Below are 10390 nucleotides of genomic sequence, written 5' to 3'. Positions count from 1 at the left end.
TCACTGTGTTCATATTTGTCTTCTTCTTCCATTTCCGAGGAGAACGTCTGTAGAAATAAAATAGTAATTGTTAACAGGCACAGTCGTGCTCACTGACTATAAATTTTCGTAGAAAGCTGAAACAGTGAAAATTTGTATGCCCTCAATTAACAGTTTTGTCGTTTAACCAATTATATCTTTCCTTCCCAGAGGCCTCTTTTTCGGCACTGTTCGTTTACAATTACTTCCTTTGAATTAATTACAAATTCACCAAAGCAGGTCACGAGGATGAAGTACCCGATTCTCTCACGAGAATGTTCTGTCTTGCCTCAGGTGCAAATCGTCCCAAGGACGGACTAAAATTGTAGAAAATGTGTGAACATATAAAAGACAATTTTCATTTGGGCACTTTGCTGAACCAGTAAAATGACATAAATTTGTACTACTACTTATGTGAGTGAAACCGCACGATACAAAATTTGTCGCTTTTAAAAAATTACAAACAAAGGAAAAACACGCTTTCAAATTGAATTGAGGAGCGCACATTATGTAAAACAGTGACCTTAACGAACTTTCTAGGACAGTACTTCCTAGCTGTCCTTTCCTGCCGTTGATAAGAAAAAACAATTACGAAAAATGTCAAGTACACTTTGCGTTCGTGGCAGAAATAATTATTTCCAATGTTGCTAAGAGATGTAAAAGGTTCGTTTTGCTCTCAGGTGAAAAGCTGAGTGTATTAATTATACAAACTTCACTTGCATCGAACGACGTGTGAAGTGGAAGAACCTCTTTCAAGGTTTGACTTAACGCACTAGATAAGTAAAGTTTTATAGCTATTTTCTTTCAGAATTAGCTCATTTTTTTTTTCCTTTTTTTCGACGCAATAATATTTTACGTCGCATGCTTCAGGTATCACACAACGTAATACTGGCTTGAACTTAGCTTAATTCATTCAGTGCGGTGTATAGAGAGAACTTCGATAATAGAGGGTACCAAAGGGGGGTTCGTGATCCCGTTTCACGCACAAGTTTTAACCAAATTCACGTGTCACGTATACTTGAAACAGCAGAATTCACGGATCACGTGTCTTTTCAAACTAGTTTTCACGCGTCACGGTCTTATTATTGCCCTATTTTCACGCGTCACGGACTAATTTTTGCCCCTTTCACGTGTCACGCATAAACCCTTTGCCCCCCTCATAATACGCAGGACATTTTATGGTTAGTTAAGGCTACTTCGGAACTCGGAAACTTAACCAGCTTAAGAGCTTCGCCAACACGAGTTCTTGACTAAAAGTGCCTTACACATTATATAATGGTTTGTGTACTGATGCAGTGCGAGTTTGAGAAAATAATAATATATATATGTACGGATAATGACTTTGTTTGTAGGTTATTAGCTGTTCTTTTGAATAGCCACAAGATATATTTTAACTTAAGCCTTTGTTTATTTGCCGTTCGATGGATGCCTCATCTATATCACTTGGTCCGTGTGATTTTCGAAGGTTAGTTTTCTGTCCACGGCTGTCGTACTTTCTGTCTTTCAAGCAAGAAGCTGACACATTGTTCACTGTGTCAGTTATGATAAACAAATAAATTAAAAAAAATTAAAACTAATTTAACACCAATTTCGCACTTTTGGAAAGATTTTTTGGCTTATTTAGTTGAGCATACCGTACTTTAGTCGATGATGAGTCGTTGTGGATAAACGGGATAAAGAATTTTAACGAACGAAATATTTAGCAAAAATATATGCAAAATGCACAGTGACCACTTTACGCGAGATTTCAGTGCATTTTACCTTCATTCAGTCTTACTTAGGTCGTTTTCTCAACTAAATTAAAGTAGTGAGTCGTTAGTTTAGTTCTAAAGCTATTGGCATGGGATAAAAGAGAAACATTGAAAACTGACGCATTTCAGAGGAAGCAGTATATGTACAGTGTTAAGTTGTAAGACATTCTGGTTATAGACCTAATTGTTTCTAAGTAACCATACTCTCCTCGTTTTCTTTACTTTCTATCTTTATTCATTTTCTTTATTGGTTTGTTTTATCTTACCGACACACTCGATGTGATCATTACGCGTTAAAATAAACACGGATTAAACACTTTTCTTAGTTGAACTATTTGTTCAGTTTAAGAGGCCGTCTTTCTTAAAAACACCCACTCAAATTCGCGTCAAAAAATAATTTCGCCTGAAACTCTGGCAACTGAAAGACTTTTACCGAGGCTAGAACTAAAACAGATTTGGTTTAATTCAAAATGATTTTCTGGCCGCGCTAGGAGCCACTAAATATTTTGCCCTTTCGGGCCCGCCGCAACGTCTGAAAAATTAGAAAAATAGGCATTTTTCGAGCTGCTGTCAAATATTTCATTCGCATCGAACACCGACAGTTTTTATATCAATTTGTTTATAAACATTTCTAGTTTTCTAAAAAGGTAGCAACGTTTCCCTCCATTTATCTGGAAATGCGAAATCAAGGATATAATGACCACTACTGATTGGCATACACACTAAACCAGCTGGGTTGGTGTTAGTGGGGGGCAGCTGTCGCATCGGCGGCGAACCGGGATGGATGGCGCAGTTTTCTGGCCGGCCATAAGAGTCCGGCATGGGCCCGATGAGGATAAGTAAGTAAGTAAATACTGATTGGCATCGAACGAAGGGTGCTTTTAAGTAAGACAGCCTCTTAAAAAGTGAAAGCCATGTCTGTTGTTGTCATTTTGCTGCCACGATGAATTTATATTACCACAAATTAACAACTTTTTTAAATTGCTCTAAAAAGTACTCTAAAAAACCCTATCAGTTAAAGCGTTTCAGTAAGGTTTTGTTATCATCTTGAGGTTGATGCCGTGCACTGCACAGCCCTCCTGTGCACCCGACCCAATTGTGGGGGCGAAAAATTCATTTGAAATCTAGGTTGCAGCCGAGTGCAATTAAAGTTTTGTGCATGGGCGCATATCAATCAGGAAACACCGGTTTAATTTACCAAGTTAGTTTCGTCTGAATTAAAACTAGAGGATGAATGTCTTTCTATATGGCTGAAGGACGCCCTTGAGTCAATCTTGATAGTGGACAAAAAAATGGAGATTAAATACGGAATTGGCGTTTTGTCTTCTTTACAGGAAAGCAAGCAAGCATGCGCGTGCAAATAACCTGGAAGAAATTCTTCATCATTGTAGCCATTGTTGGAGTGACTATCATCATGATGTTCAAGAATATTGAAAGAAAAGTACCAGGTAAGTGGCTTTTGACAGTAGCAATGTCACACTTTCTTTGCCTGGCTATTGATAGCCACGGCATTCAAATTGGGAAACACTGTTCTTTGTTTCAAAAGCGGAGCGCGAACGAAATGGAAACTTTGATTCAACTTTGCAGACTAATTTGATATCGGTACCAAGCTTTTGAGAACAGCCCACAAAAGATGACAATTATGTTAAGTACGCTTTTTAACGCAAATGAAAACTAAATGATTCAACTAATTTCCATATTTTGACAACCTGTGATGCCAAGTGCATTCGTAAAAGTTTTCTTTTTTTTTTTTAAATAAAATGTATTATTAATTACTAGGTCTCATTAGCTAGGGAAACCCAACGGAAAAATATACGAAATATATTTTTCTGTTTTCCCATATCGTTTAAGGCCTTTTGAAGATATGGTTGTGTGCTTACACACAGTTTGATCTGTTCAGATCCTTTAGATATATATCAACCTCGTTCCCAGGGCTTTGGTGATTTGGAAGAAAAAAGGACTTTTTAAGGGATGAATTCTTATTACAATATAATATATAGATTTAGCCAAACCTTAAAGCGGAGTTCCACAAATACATCATTGAAAATACTGTCCATAGCCCAAATATGGTCAGGTGATACTGGTCACCGGATACCTTGTTTTGACAGCTGTCAATTGACCATATCATGGATGTCCAATAATCAAAGATTCAAGCCGAGATGGCATTTTTCTTCCTCCGCTCGGGTTGCCTTGTGACTCCCCTCCTCCTCCCCGAGAGTCTGTAGGCGCGCGCGGGCGTACGCTCACTCGATAACCATTTTTTTTTCGGATTCATGGGTTTTTCAAATTTCCTTACCCATGGTCTCCGCTGGCGCGCATCGCGCGCTGGAGCTCTACTATGACAAGCTGCTGCTGTTTTTACGGAAATCGAAGTTGATTGTTCCTTTTTAATGCGCGGACATCACTCCGAAACAACTGACATCATATTTCCCACATAGTTACAATTCGAGGTGAACTCTAGTTTATTATCACACTTTAATTTGAATATCAAAAATTATAGCCGCAGTCCAGATCCTCCACCACATCGGCCGCCTTTATTGGGGGATTAATTACAGAACGAGCTTGAGCGTCTAAAATATGAAGCCTGCCTTAGCCAATAGTATACAGTCAACTCTCGCCTTGCGGACATCCCGCTATTGCGAACATTCGCTATTACGGACAAAATCCAGATCCCCGGCGAAAGAGGTTTGACTGGAAATGACTCCCGCTATTACGGACTCTCGCTATAACGGACACTAAAAGACGACCCGAGCGTGTCCGCTAACGAGAGTTGACTGTACAAGGAATTTTTAAAATCGGGCTTAGATCATATGTTGCACAAGAGGCACACCTAATCAGATAGTTACATTTTAAAGTTTCAGCCAACAAAGATGAGGTCGCCAATCCAGCTTTAAATAGAGTCGAGAATCTAATGGGAACGGAGAAAAGGAACGATTTCCTTTCTACAGGTGTGGTCTTCATAAATTCCTTTTGAGTTTTTTTTTTCATCATACTTATCAACCCCCCAATGTTTAAGGGCGATTAATCTCTGAGGTGATTACCATTTGACGAAAACAAAAATGCCACTGTAGTGGTCTTTGAATAATGGTTTGGATTTTTCAAAGTCAACCAACCAACTAACGTACCGATGGTGTTAAACATTTACGCTGTCAGCAAAAACCGTGTGGTTGTCCCAAAAGAGATTGGGAACACAGGAAAACGTGGAAATGGTTGGGAAATATTTTCAAAGTTCCGTTTGGACTAGAAAAAGCAAGTACGTCTGGAGGTACTCCAGAAAATCCCTATTTGATAATCCAGTCGCAATTTAAGGCTAAATTGCGAGTAACTCTAATTTTCTTTCAAATATTCAAACATTAACAAGTAACATGGCCACAACGCGAAGAAAACTATTTTTTTCTGAAGTATCATTTCCCTGCCTATGAAATGTCATTATGCCACACTGTGACAGCTTAATCCATTGTGGACGAGACAGTGATTTTGGTGTTGTGAAACGAATAATATTCCGCATGTAAGACCAACTTGTGTTCTGCAAAAAACAACAAGAACAAAACAATTTGGCACTGTTTGGGAAATTATTTTATTCCACAATACCAAAGACATGAAGTGAAAGTGGTAGTAAATACATTTAATGTAATCTCGATACTTGCCTAGCTGTACTGTAAGTTGACAATGTCTATCGGGAGGTGACGAGACTTCTAAAGCTAATTAACCGGGCGGGGCCTGGGCCCGGTTCATAATCTGCCTGGGGTTTTGTTTTTGTTTTTTTGTCGGTAAATCGTTCCAGAAGGAGGTCACGGTCACGCAAATTTTGATGTTTCTGGCGATCGTTCATTAAATTGATATTCAAGCGTTTGGCTCAGGGCTTGAACATTCACGTTGCGATTTGACATGTCCAAACTATTTTTAAATGAAAATATGAATTATTTTTCGTGTGTTTTGCAAGTGTTTTTGAGTTTATTTTTGGAATCGAAACGAAAATTGCAAACCCAGCAAAAATTTGTCAAGGCACAGGACACACGTCATCACAAAAAGGGGAATTACCTAGCGAATCTCGCAGTTAGAATTACGTGCTTCGAATCACGCGACTTCCCAAATGCTTCTGAAAGCTGTTTTTTTTTTTTTTGGGGGGGGGGGGGGGAATAGCAGTTAAACTTCAAGAACTTGATTTTAAAGCTTCTTTAATTTTAACCGAAATCAATTTATGCCATTCAAGGGGTTTGAGTGTAGTTTGTTTGAGATTCGGAACAATATAAAAATTTGCAAGCCCAGGCAGTAATTTGTTGATGCAAGTTTATTAAAGAAAGGGATGACGTGAGTAAGGGAATTTTCGCTCACTGCTACAGTTCACGCAAACCCCGTGACTCTTGCAAACCGCGGACTTAAGTCGTCAGACGACGCTAAACGAAGAAATACAACGGGATGGCCTTAGTCTAGTCTTTATTTTGGCGTGAAATGGACTTCTTTTTAATGTCATTCAACTGGTTTGGGTTTATTTTATTCAACATCCGGAACAAAATAAATACTGCATGCGTAAGCAGAAATTTATCCGGCCAGGCATGTGGTTTAAAACAAGAGATGACGTGATAAAGAAAATTCATGTCACGCACACTCCGTGACTGACGCAAACACGGCTTGTGTGTTTCTCAAGTGACTGCTTTTCTAAAGTTTTTTTTTACAAAGCGGCGCCGTGCCTTTCTAGCCAAAAAGCTGAAAGAAGTGGTCCAACATTAACCGCCCGGTTATAAACTACTTGAAGTTCTTGTTTAACCTGATCGGAACTTCTTCTTTTCCTTGTGGAGATTAATTTTAGACTCGCGACTGCTATGATCAATTCATCACAGCTAATTACAACTAATTTGTTACTCCTAGAGGCAGACAGAGAAGAGTACCAGAGCGTTGATACGCTGTTGTTGTTTGTCGGCTACTCAAGAAGCCGCCATACTCTGTTGGCATCTCTTCTCGACGGACATCCTCACATGGTGGTCGCCAATGAGAATAACCTCTTTGCCCGCCTGAAGAATGGAGCGGAATTCGAAAGAAATAAAATGTTTGACATGTTAGTGAAAGACTCAGAACGTTTCCTGAAAGGAGGAAAGGGCATGGTCATGAATGGGACCCTTGAAAACACAACACATTTTGGATTCTGGATGGAGGGTTATTGGCAAGGGACTTTCGATAAACACATTAAAGTGAGTAGAAGAAACAAAAGGCCTATAATATTGCGACACTTCAGCTCTTTATACTGCGTAGTAAAATTAAACGAAGTTGTTATGCTCCCTTGGAGCTACAGTATGACAACGACTATCAAGATGGGTTTTCTCTGCACTAAAAATGAGCAACACGTTCCCAAACTGAGGCAAACGGGTTGCCATACATTACCAAGTTTTTACGGTATATTCCCTAGTTTCTTTGTAAGCCTTAAAACACATTACAGCCCCCAGAAATTGGCCCTGTACTGTTGAACATGAAACTAGAACTATATCAGCATAAGACAACTCTTCGCCCACTCATTTCATTCCCTACAAGAGAGGCGACCGAGATTGGACCCTAAAATGTCTATACTGATTTCTTAGCTCTACAGACATCCGTTTAGGGTTTTTTTTCGTGAAGTTGCTGGCATTCGCACCCGAACAACAGCAAATCAGCGGCTACACTGATCTGTGTAGAGTTAAGTCATCAGTATACAATCTTTATTGTTTTCGAGACGAATAGAGCAGTTTTCAATCGAGTTTTTTAAAACCAAAACAAAAATAATTGCTCTGACCAATCAAAAAGGCCATAGACAAACCAATGAACCAATCAAAATGCGAAGCAAATACATGTAGCCAGGACGAAGCGCTGGAAAACGTGCGCGGCGGGCGAGAGACGGTTGGTTTTGGTTTAAGTTTAGATTGACTGAGAAAGTGGCGCGAGATTTCTAAACCAATCACTAAGCGTAGTAATGCAAAACCAAAGCAAATGCAAAGTACTCTCGACACTGAAGTGAAAACCGCTCTATCAGACATTGTAAGAATCGAGGCTATCCTCTCTCATGTTTTCTCACTTCTTCCTAGGTTATTGGTGACAAGACAGCTTGGGCCACATCTGCTGTATTTCTTAACAAGCCGAATGATGAACTTAAGAATTTGGTGGATAATACTGAGAAGAAATATCGAATCAAGATGAAATTCATTCACATAATACGAAATCCGTTTGACATCGTCTCAACAATAACCTTGAGAAATACCAAACAGCAGGGAGGCAGGTTCGAAGACCACACAGAGAAAGTAAGATCATTTTTTTTGCACGAATAGATTTGTCAGGTACAGCCCACCGTGTGAGTTACGAGACCATGCTTCGTAATATATGAAAAACATTTTGCTTGTTAGTTTTTCTTTCAGTTGTTTAGTGGGAATAGCCTGCAGCACAAGCGTCTCGCGCTCCCATCGCGCTTTGCGCCAATTCGCAACGCGCTTCGCAAAATTAGCTGCCTGTTCTGCAGGGCATTTTGGAACAACTTAAGAGTAGGCGTTTATAGCCTTCGTTTATAGCCTCCGCTTTGAGTATTGTCTTAAAAAACGAACCTTGCTTTGCTCTGCTCGATAGATGCCATTAGTATAACTACTGTGCAATTAAACTCTTTAGGTTAATGATCCAGAACTGCTAGAAAATAGCATGGACAGATTCTTTCGCTGGGCTGAAGGAAGCGCAATCGCCAGAGAGGTTCTTGGAGACAAGTTACTGGACGTAAATGGCCTGGAGCTCGTGCAGAAACCAGTGGAAACCATGGCAACGATTTGTCAGTTTATTGGAATCACGTGTTCTGAAGACTATCTCCAGGCATGCGCGAAGGTGGTTGATCCAAAACTGTCCATAACAAGACATTATGTTGTGTGGAGCAAAGAACAAATGAATAGAATGTATTCAGTGATAGAACAGTATCCATTTCTTTCTCATTACACATTTAATGATTAGAAATCGAGAAAAATGTTTAGGCTTGTTTATTGCTAAGTAGGCAATATTTAGGAAAATTTCCATTGTAAGTTAAGTAGGGTAGCTAATTAACAAGTAGCCTGCGTTGCAGGCGAACGGCATGGATATTGCGTTCGGGTAAACTTGAAAAACGTCTGCCCTACTTTTTTCAAGTTTATCCTAATTTGTATGAAAGTGTCTTTTACAATGCTCAAGAGCCATCCTTGTGATTTTGCCAATAAAAGACTTTTGCTCTGCCAATTTGAAGCTCAGAGCTTTTAATTAACGACAATAAATAGAATTAATTAAAATACCGTAACCTAGCCCCTTTAATAACAATTCCAATCCAGCAAAGACTGTTTTGTGTCACAACAAACAAAAAATTGTGGCAAAGAATCATTAAACGTAAACTTAAAAAGCAAGATCAGCCGAGGCTGCTTGGTCTATAACGCCAGGTGTTTTGAAGAGTTATGCATTACACACCAAAAACCCATCTTGCTAGATTTTAAAAACACATTTTAAGTTCATTCTGTATCTCCTTCGTTATTCGCGTCTGTAGAATGGTTAATGCGTAGCTCGGGGACTCGCCAAGGCGTTTTAGATGGGTTATGTAGCTGGACTTGAGATACATTTACAGCTGCTATACGAGGACATGCAATTATCTTGCTAAATTTTGTTGTAATTTGTCTGCAAAAAGTAAATCAGTTTTTAATGCTTTTGATTAGATCCCGTTTAAGCCTGAATTTTTTTTCAGGATTTCTTTTAGCAACTTGCGTAACTGTGATCGTCTTGCATGTACAGTATTTAGCTTTAAAATGTTTGGATCATCAAACGGTCGAGTTAATTCTATCTCTTTTCTTTATCATAGAAAAAGTACTTTTATCACATAAGATTTGCTAAGTCAGTAGATGCACTTAACGAAGAACCCCGGAAAATGCCTGAACTTTTCCCTTCCTGAATGATATATAAACATTCCAGACGTGGCTGTTATTTGAATGCTTTATTGAAGAAATAAACTTGCTTACAATGATTTCAGTGTTCTACTTCGACCATGCTGTTATCTGCTCCGCATTCATGCCTCATGGGTTACATGATCTCGCAGGATGCACCTTCCTTATAAGGATCGATCCCAGAAGGCTTGTGGGGAGATCCCTTTGCGCATGACAGCAGGTAGTCCTCGTTGGCATGGCGTTTGCAGTGGTACACCAGGTCAGCACACACCTCAGACATTCTTGTTCGTTTGATGTCCTTTTCCTGCTTTAACTGCGCTATCTCCTTCTTCAGTGACATCTTCAACATGACGTCACACGAGGCCATAACTAAAGAGCAGAAAGAGCGCTATTTAGGTGTAAGCTTGAGCGATGGGCGTACTAATTATGCTGTCATTACCACATACAAAAACATGCACTGGGGAAATAACAAATTATTGTCTATTTCTTTTCTACACTTCTTCAACGATGATGGGCTTTGACAATCTTACTCAATAGCGTTTTTCTTTATTTACCTTTTTTACAAAATAAACTGATCAAAATAAATCAAATTAAATTAATTGGACAATGAAATTATATCACAATTCATTTTAGTTTCTTATGGTAACAATATCAAATTTCCAACAGACACATTTCTAACCAAAGTTCCGTTGCAGTACGAAGTTACACAAGGTTTTGACA

The 10390-nt window shown here is 39.1% G+C and overlaps 1 protein-coding gene across 3 annotated transcripts; it reads left to right on the top strand.

The window, feature by feature from the left end:
• Nucleotides 1-750: 750 nt before the first annotated feature.
• Nucleotides 751-8981, top strand: LOC144644078 (uncharacterized). 3 transcript variants are annotated; one of them, XM_078503492.1, is made up of 6 exons: nucleotides 751-775; nucleotides 3104-3217; nucleotides 4625-4717; nucleotides 6639-6958; nucleotides 7823-8035; nucleotides 8394-8981. In XM_078503492.1, the coding sequence occupies exons 2-6, from the start codon at nucleotides 3118-3120 to the stop codon at nucleotides 8721-8723; spliced, it is 1056 nt and encodes a 351-aa protein (XP_078359618.1). In that variant the 5' UTR covers nucleotides 751-775; nucleotides 3104-3117; the 3' UTR covers nucleotides 8724-8981. The 3 variants fall into 3 exon arrangements, with proteins under 3 accessions (XP_078359618.1, XP_078359617.1, XP_078359619.1); XM_078503491.1 differs by having other exon boundaries at nucleotides 768-798; XM_078503493.1 differs by lacking the exon at nucleotides 4625-4717 and having other exon boundaries at nucleotides 768-798.
• The last annotated feature ends 1409 nt before the right edge of the window (nucleotides 8982-10390 follow it).

This window comes from Oculina patagonica, chromosome 2 (genome assembly GCF_052425735.1).
Source record: "Oculina patagonica isolate OP01 chromosome 2, crgOcupat, whole genome shotgun sequence".
Taxonomy (NCBI): Eukaryota; Metazoa; Cnidaria; class Anthozoa; order Scleractinia; family Oculinidae; genus Oculina; species Oculina patagonica.
The sequence above is the reverse complement of the archived record's forward strand: the minus strand, read 5'-3'. Positions and strand labels throughout refer to the sequence as shown.

Bases quoted from the DNA above. Each gene is read 5' to 3' on its own strand.
- LOC144644078 (XM_078503492.1), top strand. From the start codon at position 3,118: ATGCGCGTGCAAATAACCTGGAAGAAATTCTTCATCATTGTAGCCATT. The intron at 3,218-4,624 runs GTAAGTGGCTTT...TACATTTTAAAG, and splicing joins TATTGAAAGAAAAGTACCAG to TTTCAGCCAACAAAGATGAG. The intron at 4,718-6,638 runs GTGTGGTCTTCA...TGTTACTCCTAG, and splicing joins GAACGATTTCCTTTCTACAG to AGGCAGACAGAGAAGAGTAC.